At 40.0% G+C, this 22418-nt stretch overlaps 3 protein-coding genes across 7 annotated transcripts in view; 2 read left to right on the top strand and 1 right to left on the bottom strand.

The window, feature by feature from the left end:
• On the top strand, positions 1-21022 carry LOC109937732 (membrane-associated phosphatidylinositol transfer protein 2-like). Its single transcript, XM_020536231.2, has 9 exons — positions 1-421; positions 1153-1301; positions 2176-2292; positions 2416-2532; positions 8682-8830; positions 11081-11230; positions 14898-15081; positions 15262-15390; positions 16699-21022. The coding sequence occupies exons 1-9, from the start codon at positions 313-315 to the stop codon at positions 17020-17022; spliced, it is 1428 nt and encodes a 475-aa protein (XP_020391820.1). The 5' UTR covers positions 1-312; the 3' UTR covers positions 17023-21022.
• The window catches only part of zgc:113436 (uncharacterized protein LOC503528 homolog), a 90895-nt gene that overhangs the window by 6702 nt on the left and 61775 nt on the right, over positions 1-22418 (top strand). The gene's annotated exons all lie outside the window — the stretch shown is intronic.
• arl6ip4 (ADP-ribosylation factor-like 6 interacting protein 4) overlaps positions 20746-22418 on the bottom strand; it is a 20446-nt gene continuing 18773 nt past the window's right edge. The window contains exon 5 of the mRNA XM_048611226.1: positions 20746-20859. Coding sequence (XP_048467183.1) covers positions 20853-20859 — 7 coding nt within the window. The 3' untranslated portion in view covers positions 20746-20852. The remainder of the gene's footprint in view (positions 20860-22418) is intronic.

Here is a 22418-nt window from a genome sequence, read left to right on the forward strand (position 1 = left end):
CCGACGCTTCACCGGATGCACACTTACGATGTTACCTAGCAACCAAACCCACCAGCTCGGCAAGCAAGTCTACACTCAGAATCCATTCTGTCATAAGCCAAACAAACCTTAAATGTTATTACAAACAGAAACCAATGTCTTTGCTAAAAGTTTGTGTTTTGTGTAATTTGAATTTTGTTTTGCTTTCATTTCTCAGAGCAAAATTATCACCTAAACAATTGCAAAAAGTTGGCTTTCTTGTTCAAACTTATCCCATACAACAAAGCCCTTGCAAAATACACTTTCTCTCAGGACTATAATCAGTCTGAACCCATGCTGTCACAGAATCAGAATGAGCAAAAGCTGAAACAGAATTGTGTGAATTCTGCTGCAAAACAGAGTCCAACACAAGAGAGAGTCTCAGAGGTGGACATCCAGACAGGTATTGGGATAGTAGAACCAAATCTAGTTTTAACGTAGCTTTTAGATGCTTTTAACCCTTCCTCCAAATAAATTTCCTTTTTACCTCCTAGAGGAGAATTGCTAGGTTACTGAACACTGATAAAAATCTGTCTTTAACTCAAAGTATAGGTACATGAGGTATAATTTGAATCTTTAGTACTAATTGACTATTTATGTGGGTGATGGATTTTGAGCAGAAGTCATGCTTCAGAGGAAGAGATCACAAACCTCTAAAAATTGCTTACAGGTTTCTTCTAAGTAGGATTTTGGCAACCTATTCCAAGGTTATGTTTTCCAGTTGGTACTGATCTTGTACAAATTCTTACTGTTTACAGTTTAATTCCTTTTTATCCTATTAAAGTGCAAATATTAGAGACAACTCTGGTAACAATACTTCAAGCAATTGCACAAGAACATAGCCAGCTGAAAAATGTACCATTCTGTCACTATCACTTGTGGGAAACTGTAGCTTGGGTATCGTTGTTTCAGCACCAGTTTCTAGCTCACTGATTACTTAATAGAAGTACACTGCATCAACGTTTTACTTCTAAATGAAATTTCTTACCATACAATAATGGGATTATTTGGTTTATCACACTCAACTCTTCACCTTGATGGTAAAAGGTACAGACTCATCAGTGCATTCATGTTTAAACTAATTGCTAGTCTTTGTAGTGATTTTGTTAATGGAAAACATTTCTTCTTGTTTAGTTGCAGCAAGGTGGTGGGGAGCAAAGAGGATTGACTATGCTCTGTACTGCCCAGATGCTCTAACAGCTTTCCCAACTGTAGCCTTACCTCATCTATTTCATGCAAGTTATTGGGAGTCAACAGACGTTGTTTCATTCCTATTGCGACAGGCAAGTCAAAAAATAAATTACTTAATACATTTGTATCACACCCTTCACACCTCATGCTTTATAGTCACTGAAGCACTTCTGAAGTGTAGTCATCAATAGAAAACTTTGAAGGCAGTTTGTGCATGGTAAGATCCCACAGTCAGCAATGTGATAAATTATTAGATCAATTATTTACATGTTACAGGAGGCATAAATGGTGCCAGGACGACAGAAGAATTCCCGTCTTTCTCATCAAATATTACTATAGATCTATAATGTCCATGAAAAAGGCAGAATGGGCCTCCATTTTCCACCTCATACAAGCAATGGTATTTCTGTCGGCTTAGCAATCTCTCAGTACTGCACTGAGGGTGTCAACCTGCATTATATTCTCACATCTGTGGAGTGGGGCTTTGATTCATGACTTTCTAAATGAGCAATAGTAGTGATATACTGAGTCAAGGTTTTGCCTTAGGTAAATTAAAACATGTTTCCAATTATAAGTCTGTGAAATTTTCCTCTGTTACCATTTTATTTTAACATGGACAGATCTGCAATTTAACATTCAAACACGATTTTAAAAGTAATTGAAATTCCCACAATAGAATTACGGTGGAAAGACGATGATGGAATTATAGAGAAAGACAAAAGACAAATACTGCGGATGCTGGAAATCAGAAATAAAAACAGAAAATGCTGGAAATACTCAGCAGGTCAGGCATCATCTGTTTAGAGAGAGATAGTTAACGCTCAGTTGATGCAGAAAGAAAGCTTGTATTTTTATATCATGTCTATCAAACCTTGGAAGGTCCTAATGTTTACCTTGAAATATTTTTGAATTTAGTGACTGTTGTAATGCAAGATAATGTGTAACATCTAATCACATGTACATTAGGTAATGAGACATGAAAATGCAAGTGTTCTGGAACTGGATGGGAAAGAGGTTTCTGTATTTAGTCCTTCAAAACCACGTGAAAAGTGGCTTCGCAAGAGGACGCAAGTTAAAATACGGGTATGAACATATCTTTGTTATGTTAAGGTGTCTGTTGTGTGTAATCTGCTTTGACTTTTTCTGGCAATTAATTGAACAGTCAGTATATGAAATAAATTTCCTTTTGGATATTGTTTCATACAGAATGTTACAGCGAATCACCGTGTGAGTGATGTTATTGTTACTGAAGATGGTCCTCAGACACTGACTGGGAGGTTTATGTACGGGCCCCTAGACATGGTTACATTAACTGGTGAAAAGGTGGGTATTTTTTGCCAAAGTTTATGATGCACATCACACACTCTATATAGGACTCACTTTGGGAAAGCTCATTATGGCATCAAGTTGAGGGTTGTTGAACAAGAAATACTCACCGGGAAACAGAGGCAGGTGCAGAATCCATAAAAGTTCAAAATAAGGAAGTGGAAAAATAACAAATTTAAGCAGTGCATGGGAGATGGGAGTAAGTGTTAACCCTTTCAGGGAGACAGCAAAGGGCAATAGGCTAACTGGTTCTGTTAGAAAATTATATGCTTACCAGAAAGCAGTGCCGGCAGATTCAAGAACAGTAAATCAACTGCCACACAATAGGTGTGTGTGAAAAGTCATGGTTCATAACAAAAGGGACAGTAGAAACATGGATACAATATTGGCTGAGTGATAGGAAGCAGAGAGTACTAGTCAATGGGTATCTTTGGCCTGGAGGGTTGTTTGTGGTGAAGTTCCCCAGAGGTAACTAATGAGACTCTTGCTTTTCCTGCATATATATCTTGAGTTTGATATGCAGGGGGCAATTTCAATGTTTGCGGACAATGCAAAACTTGCTTTGTAAACTGTGAGGAAAGATAGGTGTAGAACTTCAAAAGGACATTGACTGTTGGTGGAGTGGGAAAATAGATGGCAGGTGAGTTTCAATGTGTAAGGTATGAAATGATATATTTTTATGTAAAGAAAGCAGAGAAACAATATAAAGGGTTCCATTCAGAAAGATGTGCAGGAGTAGAGAAACGTAGGTATATCTGTGCATAAATCATTAAAGGTGGCAGGACAGGTGGAAAGAGCTGTTAATAAAGCATGCGGACCCAGATTTTCCAACAGTTAGTTGATGGTTATAGATAGGAGTTGAACGTTGGGACCCTGTGGAATCCCCATCACAACAGACTCTGAAGGAATTGTGCAGGAATTTGAAGATTCCACTAGGCAGTTCCCTGTGCCTGGAACCAACCAAAAGTGTCCAATTAAGTTAGAGGGTTCCAATGAAATTAAGTAAATAGTCTAACTTTTCTTGAATAACTATGAAATACTTAGTCCAAATTCCAAATAACTGTTCAACTGACTGTGTGTGTCGCTCATATGTCTCCAGCTACATCTCTCCCAGACCAATTACAACCCACGACCCTGATCTAACACTCATCACCCCCATTCCAAGATCTGACATCTCTGTTGTGGACCCCCTCCCTCCTTGGCACCCTATTGATCTGTCACCCTGGCACCATACCACTACCCACAGCACTCTATCCACCTGGCACTCTAACCTCACACCTTGTGTACTTACCATTTGACAATAGCTGTATAAGTAGCAGACTGTGATTCTCAGGCCTTTTCATTTCAGGATATGGCAGCTCCCTGCTGCAAAAAAAAGGTGAAATTTGCCTTCCCCTGACAGGCAGTGCTGAGAGATCTATCAGAATAAAAGCACACCACTACATTTCTGAAGGAGGCCTGATTGGAACCTCCTGTCAGAAACACGAAACTCTCTCGCTTTGTTTTTAAAAAATTGTGAGATTGCCACTCCTTGGAAAATCTGGCCCACATTGTTTCGGAGCACAGAGTACAAGAGTAGGGAGGTTATGCTGAACCTATATAAGATGCTGGTTACCCTCAGCTGGGGTTTTGTGTACAGTTCTGGCTGCCAGACTTCAGGAAGGATGTGAACACATTGCAGAGGGTACAGAAGAGATTTACAAGAATGGTTGCAGAGAGGAGTTACAAGGATAATTCGAAGAAGGCAAGGCAGTTTTCCTTGGAGAAGAGAAGGCTGAGATCTGATATAAGTTTTCAAAATAGTGAGGGTAATGGACAGAGAAAATAGGGAGAGACTGTTCCTACTCGTAAGAGGATCAAGAACCACAGGGCACAGATTTAAAGGGTATTCCCAAAGAAATAAATGTGAGATGAGTTTTAAAAACCTTTTTCTCACAGCAAATAGTTAGGTTCTGGAATACACTGCCTGGTAGAGGCAGGTTCACTTGAGGGATTTAGATGATTATTTAAATAGAAACAATTTACAGAGTTACAGGGAGAAGGCAGGAAATTGGTGCTAAGTTAAAATGTTCAGAGAGTTGGTGCAGATTCAGTGGCCCCTTACAGTCCTGTCATTCTGGGCTGGCAGCACTGTTGCTCAGTGGTTGACACTGCCGCATCATAGCGCCAGGGACTTGGGTTCAATTACATGATCTCCCCGTGTCTGCGTGGGTTTCCTCCGGATGCTCTGGTTTCCTCCCACAGTCCAAAGATGTGCAGATCATGTGGATTGGCCATGCTAAATTGCCCCGTAAAGTCCAGGGATGTGCAGGCTAGGTAGATTAGCCATGGGAAATGCAGGGTTACAGGGATAGGGATAGGGTGAGGGTTGGGTCTGGGTGGGGTGCTGTTCAGAGGGTTGGTGTGGACTCAATGGGCTGAATGGCCTCTTCCAGCACTGTAAGGATTCTGTGATACAAGAATGAAGCCCTGTAGTGGGTGAGAGAGGGGTCTTGTACTGTTAACATTGATAGCACTATTACTTGATTTGAAATGTCAGGCATTTTCATAGTGTGGCTATTATACTGTCTCTGTCGGTACTCCTCTTGTTGGTATGGTTCAACTATTCAGCAGCAGTGAGGGTTACTAACTCTGTGTTGCGGGTTTTCAGAAAGTGCATCCTCAAGCTGTTTGAGATGGCAATGAGATTGCTAGCATGACCCACTCCTTACTGAGCGTTTGTTTTACTGGCTGTAACATCCATAAATAGAAAGCATTTCTTGAGTAGCTGTACTGTCTCTCCCAGATCAAAGTAATCACACGTTCTCTTAGAATTGTACAAATGAGAGCCAACCCTGGGGGTCCCAGATTGAGGATGGCATTTCTGGCTAATCTGTACTTGCTTTTCCCACACTATAAGTCATTAATAAGTGACTATAAATAAGCACAGAGCCACTGGTTTGATGTTTGAACACCGTTCAACATATGTTTGTCCTTCTGCACACACAATCTTTAGATTTCAAACTGTATCTGCGTAGTCAATTGCAAGGCAGTGGTTCTTTGCCATGGTGCCTGCTTTATTAAGCAAAGTATCAGAAAGCCAAGTTTCTAACGTAGATGTTCCTTGTGGTCCCACAGGCCTGAAGAATGTGTTCACGTGTCACAGTTTGCACCAAATCCATTAGCAACCAGAAGCCACACACTGATAGAGTGATGATGTTGACTCAGTTGTACAGCATAAGAATTGTGCTATAGCCTTACCTGCTTCCGATTCTACTTTCAGCTTATGTGTATTAAATAGGAAAATAATGTCAGGATTGAGGGATGTAAACTGAATGGGGTACCCCCTGGAGTGAGATTTGAATACACATAGAGTCAAAACTGGTGCCATAGAGTCAGGTATAAGTTGGTCAGATTCCCAGTTTATACCACATAGGGTAGTTGGGAGAGATTAAACTGAGCATCCAAGGAAATACAAAAGAACAAGGACAATGTTTACACAAGACAAACTGCATCAGATGAAATTCAACCAAGATAAAGTGGAAGGTTTTACACACTGAATGTATGTTGTACAATCTAGAGCAGGAATTGAAAGAAATTGGGAAATGATTGACATCTTATGCACAAAGATAATCAATAAACCAAACTGAATGTTGGGCTGTATTGCTAGAGGAGTATAGTACAAATATGAAAACACTGTTCTAAAGTTATATGGAGCACTGAGCAGGCTAGAATGGATGGTGAAGGCCCAAGAGGCTGCTCTAAGAGTCCAGGCACTGAGGTGTAATTGATACAGACCCTTCATGCTTGAAAGGAGATACATATGAGGGGAGTGAATAAAAATATAAATAAATCTAAGTGACTACAAGTTCGGAGCATTGCTTCATGGGTACAGATGGTAAAAAATGTGTTAACACTAGACATGGAGAAAAACTTTTTCAACATATTCAGGTAACAGTTGGATAGTTTACTTTGAGACAATATGTGCATTAGCAGAGTAGAGTGAAGGAATCCCTCATCTGTCACTGCCCTTGTGATGGAGAGTTCATTGCTCCTCTCTCCATCCTCTGCCTTCTGCTTTGCAACTTCTGTCAGCATGACTCAGGGTCAAATCCAAGACTAAACCTGCTTTTCTTTATCAGGAAATTGATTTTTGAACATCCAAAGAGTTGGAAGCTCATTTTGCAAGCCCTGGCAATTTAGTCTTTACCATGGATTATATTGTATGGACCATGTGACCCAATCAGTCTCTCAGCAGCCTTCCACCAAAACTGAAAACAAAAGAATGATTTCTTTTAGGTTGTAAAATTTTGATGGGTGGAATGTTCCAGATCAGCATTTTCTGTATCCTGTCACTTCTAACTTGCATTCGAACTTCTCCTGTTTCAATGAAATTAAGGTTGACATATTCAAACTTCAGTTAGTATCAAAATCAAACCTCCCAAATTCCACCTAAGGAGGCCAGCACTCCCACCTGGTATACCAATCTCACCTGTTCTGTTAAAAATAGACTATTTATAGCCCAAAGTTTGAAGAGACTTCCGGGAGAAGGATTAGATAGTGACCCGCTAGTTTGACACACTAGTTTTACTGTTGTAGCTCACACTACATAGGGTAAAGTATGGAGTGGTTTTGAAGCTGTGTGAATAACCCATGCTATTTAGTAAATTGAGCACTGGGTTTATTGTTTCTAAATTCATTCCCAGAATGTGAACATTACCAGCAAGTACAGTATTTGTTTCCCATTCCTTGAAAGGTGATGGGTCACACTCTTAAATGACTGCACTCCATATGGATTTTTTAAACATTTTTTGATATGAATGAATGGCTTGCTTTTCAGAGAAACTTAAGATTTAAACACATTGCTTGTGGGCCTGGATTCTCATATAAACAAGAACTGTTACAGACAGCAGGTTTCCTTCCTTAAATAGGAGTGAACCAGTTGGGGTTTCACAACAATCTAAGTACTCACTTCATACTTTGTTTAATTCACTGAATTTAAATTCTCCAGTGCTATGCTGGGATTTGAACTCATTTCTCTCAATTATTTGGCTCAGCATCTGGATTACTAAATCTAGCAGTAGAACTACAATTTGACCATTCCCAAGTTGTACACATGAACTGCTTCTTCCTTCAAGAGCGTTCTTCACTGAAGAATGGCATCAAAATTACCAGGGGGTTAATTTCAGGAGCAGCTGTTTTGGGGCATGAAAATATAGTGGTGATGTTGCTAGATAAATATCACTAGTGGTGACCGTGAAACTACTGGATTGTCCTATAAACACAACTGGTTCACGAATGTCTTTACTCAGTCTAACCTGTATGTGACTTTAGATTCACAACAATGGGCTTGATCTTATTCTACATACATTAATACCAAGGGGCCTGTTCTGTACAAACAGAAAGAAAATGAACACAGACTACACTTGTTTCAACTCAACAAAATAGGTGGCACCTATTTGCTGGCTAATTTCTCAGGACTTTACCCTGACCAGTAAGATTCAACCTGCCTGGCTTAAAATTTAAACAAAGCCTGACTATTAACAGTCAATCAGCATTCTTCACTGCAATGCCTCTTATCTCCACTAACCAACCAATCAGCACTCTCCTCTTATACAATCTAAATTTTGGTTTTCCTCTTGTAGTTGTATTCTTGTGAAATGTCCTGATTAATGCTAGAGGAAAAGATTTGATAAAATATTGTTTTTCAGCAATAGTCAGATCATTTTGACCATAATTCATGATATCTCAGTCTGGAGTGGCCTGTGTTACTCAAGTAGGATTTTCTCAACATTATGTCAGGTTGGGGATCTTGGCTGTTCTCTTGGCTTTCTGTAATGCAGCCAGTGTCTTGAATAACTGAATGGCAGTAGAGGGAATTGTTGACTGACTACCATATTGTTGTCTAGTTCTGTCTGATCCTCTCATTACTGATCTTACTTCCTTCTATCCCATTGTGAAATCTGGTTCACTGCCACCAATAATCAGATAACTGGACTTTGAAAACCAGTAAATTACTTTGAAGATCAGTTTGAACCTCTCCATGCCAGCTTTGTAAAAGCTATTTTGCCAGTCAAGTCATATTAGATTATGTCTACGAGTGCCTTTTAATATTTACTTTGCAATTTCCCCACAATATAATTTTGTTCCTTATTATCTTTCAATAGGTGGACATTCATATTATGACTCAGCCTCCTGCAGGAGAGTGGGTTTATTTTGATACTGATATTACAAACAGCAGTGGCAGGATTTCCTACGTCATCCCAAAGGACAAAAGACTGGGAATTGGCGTCTATCCAGTAAAAATGGTGATTAGGTAATTGTGTGGGTTCAAATTTGAAAGTTGTTAGTCTGTCAATGTGCACAATTATGAACACTGCAGGAAATATATTTTCTTTGTACAAATATATTTTCCTCTGTATTTCTAAAAGGTTATATTGTGTGCTTTCTAAGTTGAAATAATTATCTAATTGATGCAGAAAGCTGATAAAGTCTTAGTTGTTATGATTTCAACTGATGGTATGACTGGACTAGTTATGGTCCCAAAGTAAAACCTGGCCTGATAGATTGTATGTTTCTTTTAGTTCATTAATGAAACATACATTAGCGAAACATACTCTCAGAAGCTGCATATTTTCTTTAACAACAGAAGTTTATTATGTAAAAGAAGTTTAAAAATAAACAAGCTACCTAAATATAGAAAACAATTAGCAAGGTATAAAACATACAGCAAAACAAAATTTTATCTGGTTTCCCAACCCTATTCATTACAGAGACTCAGTTGCAGAGAAATTATAACCTTCCTCACTGAGTCCTTTCCGAGTTTGTTGACGTGCTTTCCTCAAATCTAAGTCAAAACTTTCTCAATTCTAATAACCTGCAGATTTCTAAACAAACTCTCTGGTTTAGAAGCTTTATATTCTACGGAATGGTTCCCTGAACTCTGAGGGGAGAAACTAAACTTGCTTCTGCATTCAACTCTGGTGTTTTCTGAACTGAAGCAAAAATATTTAGAGTCATAGAGTTGGATAGCATGGAAACAGACCCTTTGGTCATACATGTACATGCCTACCAGATATCCTAAATTAATTTGGTTAAATTTGCCAGCCTTTGGCCCATATCCATCTAAACCTTTCCTATTCATATACCCATCCAGATGCCTTTTAAATATTGTAATTGTACCAGCCTCCACCTGCTTTCTCTAGCAGCTCATCCCATACACGTACCACCCTCTGCATGAAAAATTTGCCTGTCAGGTCCCTTTTAAATCTTTCTCCTCTCACCTTAAACCTATGCCCTCTAGTTTTGCAACCCCCACCCCTTCCCCCATCTTGGGGGAAAAGCCTTGGCTATTCACCCTATCCATACCCCTCATGATTTTATAAACCTCTGTAAGGTCTCCCCTCAGCCTCCGATGCTCCAGGGAAAATAGCCCCAGCCAATTCAGGCTCTCCTTATAGCATAAACCCTCCAACCCTGGCAACATCCTTGTAAATCTTTTCCAAACCCTTTCAAGTTTCACACCATCCTTCCTATAGCGGGGAGACCAGAATTGCACGCAATGTTCCAGAAGTGGCCTAATCAATGTCCTGTTACAGCCGCAATATGACCTCCCAACTCCTATACTGAATGCACTGACCAATAAAGGCAAGCATACCAAATGCCTTCTTCACTATCCTATCTACCTGGGACTCCACTTTCAAGGAACTATGAACCTGAACCCCAAGGTCTCTTTGTTCAGCAACACTCCCCAGGGCCCTTACATTAAGTGTATAAGTCCTGCCCCAAACATGTAACTAATAGTTTTAAATGTTTACCTAGCATAAAACCAAGTGAATAGTATCTTCCTGTGAACACCACAGAGGTCAGCAGACACCTAATTTATGAGAAATGCTCAATTTAAGCACAGTTCTCAAAGGACTCTCTGATCTTGTTTGTTTAAAAGGCCCTTCACAGAAGTTAAACATTTCCTGTCTGCCTCTATTTTGAAATTTACATTCTAAAAATTATTTTAATGAATATATATAATTCATCTTTTATCACACAGTATAGAATATTATGAATACATTCCAGCCCTGATGAAATGACAGCTTGATTTCCGAAGCTATTAGCAACGCTTCAATATGAAATAAAATTTGCCAATTTTAGCAGGTTCCTAAGGCACAAAAACACTTGTCCACGTTATGGTGCTAATTTTCTACCCTCTGATCATTCATTACTGTGTCAACCATTGCTGAGTGATAGCACACCTATCTTTGCACTTGTAAATTCACAGATTCAAGCCAGAATTCAGGCTGACATATCAGTACAGTACTGTGGAAGCACAACACTGTTAGAGACACAGTTTTCATCACATTAAATAGTTAATACAGCTTTAACAAAACACTAGCTAAACGATTATACATGAAAAGGTATGTTAAATGCAAAATAATGTGTTTTGTTTAATAGGAACGGCTTGACAGAGGGTGAATTTGTAAATAATTAATTTAAAGCCATTCTGCAAGCACTGTTGTGGTGTGAACTTGCTTTGGTTGTGAAAAGGACTTTCTTTATACTTTTTACCTAGAGGAGATCATACATCTGGAGATAGCTATATAACTGTTCTGCCAAAAGGAACAGAGTGCGTGGTGTTTAGTATTGATGGATCATTTGCAGCCAGTGTCTCCATTATGGGCAGTGATCCCAAGGTCAGAGCTGGAGCAGTCGATGTTGTAAGGTAAATGTCAATAATTGCCCTTAACTCGCAGCCACTTAGTGAGTATATGTTCCTGCATTAACAGTAGAAATATTGTTCACATGATACCAAAGCTATGAAATTATTATGCAACATTTGGCTTGCAAACAGTCTATGGTTCTGAACATTGTAAATGTGTTTGTTCTTGCTAAAGTGTTGGCAGATGGTGGAATTTGAATTCAATACAAAAAACATCGAATTAAGAGTCTAACGATGACCACGAAATTGTTGCCGATTGTCAGAAAAACCCATCTGGTTCACTAATGTCCTTTAGGGAAGGAAATCTGCCACCCTTAGTGTCTGGTGTACGTGTGACTCCAGACCCACAGCAACGTGGTTGACTCTAAAATGCCCTCTGCGCATTTAGGGATGGGCAATAAATATTAGCCTACCTAATGATGTGCACGTCCTGTGAATAAATAAAAATAAATATGTGCATTGATCATGAAGAATAAACAAAATACTGCAGATCCTAGAAATCTGAAACGTGAAATGTTGGAAATGTACAGCAGGTCAGTATTAGTTGTGAAGAGAGGAATGAGAGAGTGATATACATTGAGGACAGATCAGCTGCCCAGGAATTGTGGACGGGTATCAGGATGCTGAGAAAAGGTTCAGTTAGCATCCTGAGCCTATGTGTTGTCAGTGTGTAACTTTTCAGAGGTGGTGCCCTCTGCAATGGCTTAGCTGCCCAAGGCTGCAGGCCCAATAAGAGGGCCCACAATGATACCAGGCCTTTAGCCCCATCCAGAGAGGTTGGCATTGCTGTGGCAGGCTGGTGGGTGTAACAGAGGTTATCAGCTAAACAGCCTGAAGTCAGTCAGGACAGTAGCCCTCCACAGGGCTTTCATCCCTGTACGCACGTTGTCGGGCTATGGAGCCTCTGTCTCCAATGGTCCATCGACCTGCTGCTAGGAAGCTGCCTCAGTTGAGTCAGTGGCCTTTGTGTGGATTGGAGAGCTGCTTGGGGCATCAGTAAAATGTCAGTGTTGGGCCTTTTTATGCAGCCTGAACTGGACCAATTGGATACCTATCTCCATGAACTGTCAGTCAACCTAGTTGCCTTCCTGTCCACCCCTTGGAAAATTTCCCAAAGTAGCAATATCAGAAAATTGACCTGACACGGACCCGCCCTGCTCGTGCCACAGAGCTGGGAACATCCTCTGTTCATATCTCTGTTTCTCTCACTGCAGAAGCTGCCTGACCTGAGTATTTCCAAAATGAATGTAATTTTGATCAAATATTTTTGTTATTAGGCACAAACATTTTGCATTTGCTCCATTTAGGTTTGATTCATTTGAGTGTTACAGTACCTTAGAGTAATACAACAGGTGGAACTTGGATGACACTCCTGTAGCCATGTTACATGGAATTAATAATAGAATTTTAACATCAAATTTGTTTGGAAGTAAATACCTCCCACACAATGTAAGTGAATATACTTCACACATGCACATTTTTGAAGAAACATCCATCAACACTCAGTAACTAAGAAAATGAAACATTCAACAATTAAAAACAACAATAGGAAAATTGCCCAGGTATGTCCTGTATACAAAAAGCAGGATAATTTAAACCTGCTAATTACCGCTCCATTAGTCTACTCTTGATTGTGAGAATTGGAGTAGAAGGTGCTATTAAGCAGCACCTGCTCGGTGACACCCAGTTTGGGTTCTGCCAGGGTCTCTCAGTTCCTGACTGCATTACAGACAGTCCCTGGGTTGTGAATGGTTCCATTCTTGAGTACATATGCAAGCTGACTTTTTTCCACATCGGAATGTAATGCAGGACAACATAAAATAGCCGTCCATAATTACAGGAAACATTCGGATGTCAGATCTTTAAAATAACATTACTATATGAGCTAATGTTCATAAGTACAAGGGCTTGTAAGTCGGAGGTTCGTAACTTGGGGACCCCAGCCTTGGTTCAAACATAAAATAATGAATTCCAGAGGTGAGGTTATAACTGTACTGAAATAGCTTGGCTAGGGGAGCGGCATATTTTGGAGCACAATTCTTCAGTACTATTGCCGGAATATTATCAGGGCCCATACGCTTTGCAGTATCCAGTACCTCCAACCATTTTGTGAAGTGAATCAAATTGCCTGAAGACTGGCATCTCTGATGATGGGGACCACTGGAGGAGGCTGAGATGGATCATTCATACAGCATTCTGGCTGAAGATTGTTCTGAATGCTTCAGCTTTATGTTTTGCACTGACATGCTAGGCTCCTCCTTCATTGAAGATGCAGTTACTTTTGGAATCCTGTCCAGTGAGTTGTTATTCAGTCACCATTGATGGTGTTTACAGGAGGAGAGGAGAGTGGGATGGAAGGCATCATTCCTCTGGACAGAGCAGAGATGTTCCATGAAGTGGTCTCCCAGTCTGTGATTGGTCTCTCCAATGTAAGGGAGACCACATGGGGAGCAGTGAGTCTGTGGTTGGTGTCTCCAATGTAAAGGAGACCACATGGGGAGCAGTGAGCCTGTGATTGGTCTCTCCAAAGTAAGGGAGACCACATGGGGAGCAGTGAGTCTGTGGTTGGTCTCTCCAATATAAGGGACACCACATGGGGAGCAGTGAGAGCAGTGACTGGATTGGAAGAAGCAAAAGGAAATCACTGCCTCTCCTGGAGGGTGTGTTTGGCACCTTAGACAGTGAGGAGGGAGGGAATGTGCAACTGTTGCACCTTTTGTGATTGCACAGGAAGATGCTGGAATGCTGACAGGGGAAGAGAAGTGAAGGGAAGATGTGTTTGGTCGTGGTGTCCTTCTGGGTGGGTTGGGGGTTGGAAATGGTGGAGTATGATCCTTGAATGTGGAGACTAGGGGGGAGTGGAAAGTGAGGATAAGGGGGACTCTATCATTGTTCGGGGAGTGCAGGAATGAAGGATACGGGTTGGAGAGCCATGTTAACCTTCAATGGGGGAAATCTTCAGTTGAAGAAAAGTGAGGACATGTCAGAGGTGGTATGTGGCATCATTGGAACCGATGCGATGGAGGAAGTGGGAGAATAAATGGAATCCTTACGAAAGCAGGGTGTGAGGTTTGTTTTAGATATTAGTGGACTGTCCCCAAAAATGGAAATGGTCAAGCTGAGGAAGAATCAGAGATGGAACAGGGAGGATGGGAGAGTATGTGATGCTCATCCAATTTTAATTAGTGGCTGTGCCTTCAGTTGCCTGGGTCCTGCACTCTGGAATTCCATCTCTAAACCTCCCCACTAATCTCTGCCTTAAGCCACTTCATAAAACCTGTGCCTTTAATCAAATCTTGGTCATCTTTCCTCATATCCTCTCCTCTCACTTGGTGTTGAATTTTGTTTGACATCAGTCCTACTTTGTGAGTTCAAAAATTTTATTTCATTAAAGATGCTGTAAAAGTTCTTGTTGGCTGAATTTGTGGCCATTGTATCTTCTCCAGCTCAACTAATAGAGGTCATAATAAATTAATGAGATTGTCACAGATCTCAACGAACAACATTCTGAGGCATGTCCGCAAAAAAAAAACAAAACTCTGAATTAGGTACAAGCTGTATATTAAAAGAAAATTCAACTTGAGAATTTAGAACGTAATACTGATCATGTTGAGACTTGTGAAAGTAGAACCTTTTAACAGCAATCCTTAATCAGCTGTTGTGTTCACAGACACTGGCAGGATCTTGGCTACTTCATTATATATGTAACAGGCCGTCCCGATATGCAGAAGCAAAGAGTGGTGGCTTGGCTGGCTCAGCATAACTTCCCCCATGGAATCGTCTCCTTTTGTGATGGACTTGTCCACGACCCCCTCAGGCACAAAGCCAATTTCCTTCGCAGCCTCGTGCAAGAAGTAAGCATTTTAGTTTTTAAATTTCATTGCATCTCATCTAATGCCTGAATTATTGATGATCAGTTCTACTTTTATCCTTGTTCAACATGTTTTTGATTAAACTGTGACTAATAATTTAATATTTCAACACCCAATGTCTCCACAACTATTAATCCCGCTATATACGCTTTAAACCTGCAGGTGTCCATGAAGATTCATGCAGCGTACGGATCCACAAAAGATATTTCGGTTTACAGTTCTCTCGGCTTATCACCATCACAGATCTACATTGTAGGCCGCTCGTCTAAAAAGTACCAGCAGCAATGTCAGGTAGTGTTTCACATTGTCAAAATATTTTGAAATGGATAGTTTTATTTAGGTTATAGTAATCACAGGCATTGTGCTGGAAGTACAGGCTGATTTCAAGTCAGGACTGCAGTAGTCAGCAGCTTATCGTATGTATCAGCAATGTCCCAGAGCACTTGGAGATAAATAGAGCAATCTGTTTATGTACAGGAAGTTCTCATAGACAGCATTGGGTCAAATGACCTGATGATTGGTTTTCTCTTTCGGTGACACTGACTGAGAAAGAATATTTTCCAGGACAGCAAGAGAACCTCTTTGCTGTTATTTGGATAGCACTGTGAGATCTTCAACCTTCACCAGATAGGGCCCACATCTAATGAATCACCTGAAAGATGGCATCTCCGACACTGCTGCATTCTCTCGCGCTGAGCTGGTGTCAGTCAGCTTCAATGATGTGCTCATGTCTGTTGAGTTAAACCCACAACCTGGTGACTTAGGAGCAAGAGGGTTCCCTTGAATCAAATGTTGTTGAACTAATTTTTCCTATCATATGATTGAGGCTACAATTCCGTGCTTAGGTAGTGTTATGTTTTCAGACATTCATCTCTGGATGAAGGTCCTATTGGACTTCTCAGATGGACATAAAAAGATCATATGGCACTATTCAAAACAGGGGAATTCTCCCTGCCATCATGCCCCATATTGTATCCATCAACCAACATCTTCTAATTCTTGTACGGGATGTGAGCAGTGCAGGCTGGACCAGTATTTAATGTCCTTGAACTAATTGACTTTCCAGGCCAATTGCTGTGCGTCTCGAGTCACATGTAGGCCAGACCAGGTCAGCACAGCAATTTCCGTCCCTAAAGGGCATTCATGAACCAGATGGGTTTTTACAGCAATTGAAAAGAGTGACATGTTGCTATTAGACTAGCTTTTAATCCCAGATTTTTTTTTATTAAATTCAATTTCGGTATCTGCCACTGCAGGATTTGAGCCATGGTCCCATAGCATTAGTCTAGGACTCCAGATTACTAGTCTGTTATGTCACCACCTCCCCAAAATAAATCATCCTATCATTTACATAAATTAGTTGCCATATTTCCTACATTTTAAGAATGACTACACTCCAAAGTACTCAATTGACTAAGTTCTTTGGGATGTCCCGGATTGTGGAAAGTGTGCTTGAAATGCAAGTGATGCTAATTTAAGAGATTCCTTGGCCGTTTTGTTAAAAGATGAGATTTTCTGATCTATGGCCATTTAATAGGCATTAATATATTTTTTAAGACCCAACCAAATGTATGTCTTGATGCATGTGTTGTGCTCTAGTTTTTATCAGATGGGTATGCAGCACATCTATCCCAGCTGGAGTATAGCCATCGATCCAGTCCTCCTAAAAGTAATTCCAGAATGGTACTGCGCAAGGGCAGCTTCGGGCTATCTGGGCAGACAGACTTCCTGAGGAAACGGAACCATCTGCTGCGCACTATCTCCAGCCACCAAACGGCATCCACAGCCCCAAAGCCTGAGCGGACACATAGCCAGTCTGACAATGAGCGAGATCGAGATAAGGAGCGTAGTCAAAGGAGCATGAGCATCACTGCAGGATGCTGGGGTCGCACAGGCATGTCAAAACTGGAATCTGGTGTTTAACAGAAGGTGCAAGACTCTGGGAAGAGGTGGCAAGTTGGCTTCAGGGAAATGGGTCAACATAACAAATGAAATATCTGCTGCTGGCATAAGCATTGAAGCAAGCACTGCGGGTAAAATGGGTACCATGGTGCTAATGAAAAGATACTGAAGATGTAAATTCATTGTATTTGGTGTGAACTGCAGGCCTTAACAATGCAGTGTTGCATTTGTGGAACACTAGCTGAAAAGTTAACCTTCTTAGTCATAGAGACATAATTCAAACTTTTAGACCCTGCTTAATTCTGCATCTTTTCTATTCAGGGTGCGGCAATGACTACTGTAAATATCCACGCCTCCTATCCACAATAACTTCTGATAAGTTTAATTCACTAGGTTTCTGTTGCTGACCTGACATTTTCCATATGTTTTCTTGAAATTCAGCAGGAACATCATGTAAGATTAGCTGTGATTTTTAATGCAGTTTAACTTTATTAGCTTGATACTGTAAAACCTCAGTTTTTGCACTGATTAATGTTAGATTGGAATTCTGTTACTATTTTGTGTCATTGCATCATCCCTCTTAGTGCATGATAGGAACTTCACATTAATATCAGAATAATCTTCTTGTGTGTAGGTTGTAAACTTGTGAGGATTCAATCCAAGGCATCTTGCCAAATTGCAGATTAGAATCATCCACATGGAAACGTTGGCAGTGTTTAAGAAAAACTTGGTTTGTTGAATGACAATAAGAAATTTAATAGCATCCAGAGGAGCAGAATCCATTTCTGCAGTGACGAAAGATTAATTGTAAATTAGATCTTTTGCCAAACGTTCGATAAATACAATTGAAGTTGGTGCTTCTGTGATGATCTGTTTCAGTGATTTAGTTTAAAAGTCTGTTGACAGTTGAATTTGCATTGCTGCTACGCAGAGGAGATGAGAATCTAATTCAAGCACAGACTGTAATTCCCACTTGAAGCAGGAGGAAGAATGCAGCACGTGATTAAAATGTGTGATGAAAATTCTAGTGTTGGTCTTTAGGGTTTAAATGATGGTCATTTGTCAAGTGTGCACTGACCCAGAGGGTCGAGAACAAGTAGGTGTTGTAATTTTGTAATTACAGTGCCAGATGGCGATAGGTTAAAGAAAGTATGAACAGAAGATGTGAACAAAGATGCTAAGTTGACAGTTCTTTTAGCTTCCATCTGTTTTATAGACAGATTAATTTTCTGTTCATTAAGTAAGACTTTTTTTGCATATTCACATTGTTAGATTATCTTACAAGTGCATGACAAATACCTTGGTTTTATTCGAGCTGACTCAAGAAAACTACTGTTAAGTACCGGTGATTCTCACATGTATATAAAATATACATCAGAAACAAATGAGTTCTGCGTTGCTACAGATTTTTAATACAGTTGGTGTAAGTCATTTGTTGAGATCACGTTTTTAAATATAGGTCAACCCATGTGCTTCCGATAACAAAAGCTTGAGTGGTTAGGGTTGATAGTTTATTTTCAGTTGTCACATTTTGGTGTGTGCATTGTTTGTGTTGGGGTGAGGCTTGAGGGCAGAACTGAAAGTCTTTAACTAGTCTCCAGTCTTTGAAAATACCTGACTCTTGATTTTACTTTAAAGGAGGAGAAAGAGCTAACCTCAACATTCCTCACAACAACACTACAGGTAATCAGAGCAATTCACAAAGCCAGTTCACTGAGTAGCTTCCTGATAATTTGTCAGGAATATAAATTATCCCTCTCTCATCATCGGTATCTGCAGTTCTCACCATCTGCAGGCCCGCCTCTACCCAGTACTACTTTTAAAAACATTCTCCAGGAGGCAACTGAGTGAGTTTGATGGAACTCTTCTTCCTAAACTCTATAATGTGTTGGGGAGGGGAGGGACCTAATTATGTTCAGGATTCACTTGCACCTTTCTGTACTGCAACACTATGTTCTTCCAAATTGCTATAACTGCACGTATTTTCACCTAAATTAAGAACTGTTCCAGATGGGTGAATAAGTAATATTTTCCTGTTATTGAAATGTTTGTCCATTTATTTAGTATTGGATGCTGTTACATACAACCATCCAGGTCGATCTAGTTAATCATTAAAAGGCAATCAGAATGGAGATGATTTTTGGCAAATCCCAAAACTCAGCACACAAGAAAGGTAAACCATATAACAGATGCACCACATAGAGGGATGTTGGAAATGTTCTGTAATAATATGTGTGTAGATAATGTAAAGCAAGATATGTAAATGTAGGTCTAAATAAGGCAAGAGGTATTTATTTGTGTAGATAAATTGCAGGAGTTGACAAATGCTTCATATTTTATTAATATTTGAAACTTTGAATTTTGTTTTGAACATTATATATGAAAAATTATTTTATGGACCAAGAAGAATTTTACTGCCATTGCACAAGTGCAATATACAACCACTATTCGTAATTGGTAATCATGGCATTGACAATCAATGTAATGGGTGGATTGGAATAAGTGTGACCTTTTGGTGACTCCCAGCTAAAACATCCATTCTCTTCCCTCCTTTGAGAGATATGGAACTTGGTACCTTGAGTTTCAGAATATGGACCTGATTTTTATACTGGAATAGAATTTACAATGCTAGTGTGGCAACCAAAGCTGCCAAGATGTGCCCTACTGAATAAACCCTGAACTGCATGCATTTCACATTGGGTAATACCTTCCTTTGCTTCCAATTACAAACAAAACCGTTTTGTAATTGGTTACTTTCCCTGAATAATTTGAGATGTTGATATTTTCATTCTGAATCTGTTAGACCCTTGTTTTGAAGCTGCAGAATTCCATTGGTCCCAGAGCTGAGGCAAATACCAAATATTGTTTGTGTTTATATTTCAATCTGAAGCAGAGAAATATCTGAGGCCCTGATCAGAATTTACTTAAATTTCCTCGCATCCCTTCTCTACAAGGCAGGCACTGATCTCATGGTGTCACCATGATTTGTACGATGCTTCGGAAGTCTGCTCTGAATCTCCATTAACTGTTGGAGGTGGTGGATGTGCCTTGCTAAGAACCCATCAGAGATGTATATCCAGATCTCCACCATCAAACATACGAGATTCAAGAGGCAATTAATTTCTCGGCACTCCTACATAATGCAGTTACCAATTTGTAATTCTGGTTATTGACACAAATTATAGCACATATCTCAGAAAATCTTGTGGAAAAATATAATTCCAGATTACGAAGCCTATTTATTACATTGATATTTTGATTTCAGGCCGTGTAAAGTTGTAGTTGACACAGAGGGTTAATCACAGGTTCACACGCTTGCTTTAAAAATGCAGTTAGCTATTCAGTGTTGACTGATTTACTTACAGTAAACTTAGATACAGCATTGCTAGAGAAATAAGTCCTCTGGCCAAAGCTCAGAAGTAATCTCATGCAGTCCTGAGCAATGCATAGTAGACAAACACAATGGTACACGTTTCTAGTGCACTGTACAACTCACCAAAGGGTCACTAATAAATCCAGCTACACCCTTCACAAGCGTGTGAACACTTGGTCATCTTGCTGTTGAAAGGTAAGACAACTTGCTGCATTTAAGCATTAGCTGCTGAAGCCTCACAGCCACTGTTCTGTGCAAAATCCATGGATATATTGATAACTTTGACAATAATTTTTTATTCAGAAGTGTTTGTTATATTTTATTTATAGAAATGTTACATATAAACGCAAGTTAAATATCACAACTGAAAACTGTGTACAATTTGTTCAACTTGTTAAATAGCTGAACACCCTAAATTAATTAAAGACTATATTAGATTTAAGCTGCTGCCATGGGTCTCCATTCCTTAGATATTGGTTCATCGTCTGTAGAGAGAGAGACCTTTTACAATCTGTTCACTTGTATGTAAACACTCCACACTTGCACAAATTTCTACTTCTGGTTGCTGTCATGCATTGTTATGCCTGGGTGTGCTTTTGTGGATAATTGTATGTTATATGGATTAAATGAAATTGGGACAGCGTTAAATTTCTTTGTGTTTCATTTATTACTTCTGATTTCAGTGTGGACCAATTGACCAACATGTTCTCAGAAAGAAAAAAAATACTAAAAGAACTGTGGATGTTGGAAATTGAAACAAAAACAGAAATTGTTGGAAAATCTCAGCAGCACTAGCAACATTTGTGGACAGAAATCAGAGTTAATGTTTCAGGTCCAGTGACCCTTCTTAAGAACTTTGTTACTGGCACAGTGGCACCACAAGGTGAGCAGCAGCACTTGGCACCAATTAAGACCAACTGAATGTCACTGCACTGTTACACAATGCAGTTATGTGGAGATACCAGTTCTTAATTCTGTTGTTGACACAAATTATAGGATGTTATTTTAGCCTCAGACTGATTTTACTTAGTTCTGAAGAAAGGTCACTGGAATCAGTGTTAACTCTGCTTTCTCTCCACAGATGCTGCCAGACCTGCGTTTCTCTGGCAAATTTCTGCCTTTGTTACATATTTCAGCATCCACAGTTCTTTGTTTTATTTTAGCAATTTAGTGACCATTTTGTGTAGAAACATCTTTGGCTCTGGCACTTAGTAATGAATGTAAGAGTTTCATGCTATAACTGAGACTTGGTTGAGGGAAGGGCAAGATTGGCAACTAAATATCCCAGGATATAGATGCTTCAGGCGAGATAGAGAGGGAGGTAAAAGGGGTGGAGGAGTTGCATTACTGGTCAAAGAGGATATCACAGCTGTGCTGAAGGAGGGCACTGTCGAGGACTCGAGCAGTGAGGCAATATGGGCAGAGCTCAGAAATAGGAAGGATGCAGTAACAATGTTGGGGCTGTACTACAGGCCTCCCAACAGCGAGCGTGAGATAGAGGCACAAATATGTAGACAGATAATGGAAAGATGCAGGAGCAACAGGGTGGTGGTGATGGGAGATTTTAATTTTCCCAACATTGACTGGGATTCACTTAGTGTTAGGGGTTTAGATGGAGCAGAATTTGTAAGGATCATCCAGGAGGGTTTTATAGAGCAGTATGTAAATAGTCCAACTTGGGAAGGGGCCATACTGGACCTGGTGCTGGGGAATGAGCTTGGCCAGGTGGTTGAAGTTTCAGTAGGGGATTACTTTGGGAATAGTGATCACAATTCCGTAAGTTTTAGAATACTCATGGACAAAGATGAGAGTAGTCCTAAAGGAAGAGTGCTAAATTGGGGGAAGGCCAACTATAGCAAAATTTGGCAGGAGCTGGGGAATGTGGATTGGGAGTAGCTGTTTGAGGGTAAATCCATATTTGATATGTGGGAGGCTTTTAAAGAGAGGTTGATTAGAGTGCGGGATAGAAAGAGCAAGATTAGGGAACCATGGATGACAGGTGAAATTGTGAGACTAGCAAAGAGGAAAAAGGAAGCATACATAA

This window comes from Rhincodon typus, chromosome 24 (genome assembly GCF_021869965.1).
Source record: "Rhincodon typus isolate 14 chromosome 24, sRhiTyp1.1, whole genome shotgun sequence".
Lineage (NCBI taxonomy): Eukaryota > Metazoa > Chordata > Chondrichthyes > Orectolobiformes > Rhincodontidae > Rhincodon > Rhincodon typus.

Bases quoted from the DNA above. Each gene is read 5' to 3' on its own strand.
- LOC109937732 (XM_020536231.2), top strand. From the start codon at position 313: ATGCTGTCACAGAATCAGAATGAGCAAAAGCTGAAACAGAATTGTGTG. The intron at 2,293-2,415 runs GTATGAACATAT...TGTTTCATACAG, and splicing joins GGACGCAAGTTAAAATACGG to AATGTTACAGCGAATCACCG. The intron at 15,391-16,698 runs GTAGTGTTTCAC...GTTGTGCTCTAG, and splicing joins AGTACCAGCAGCAATGTCAG to TTTTTATCAGATGGGTATGC.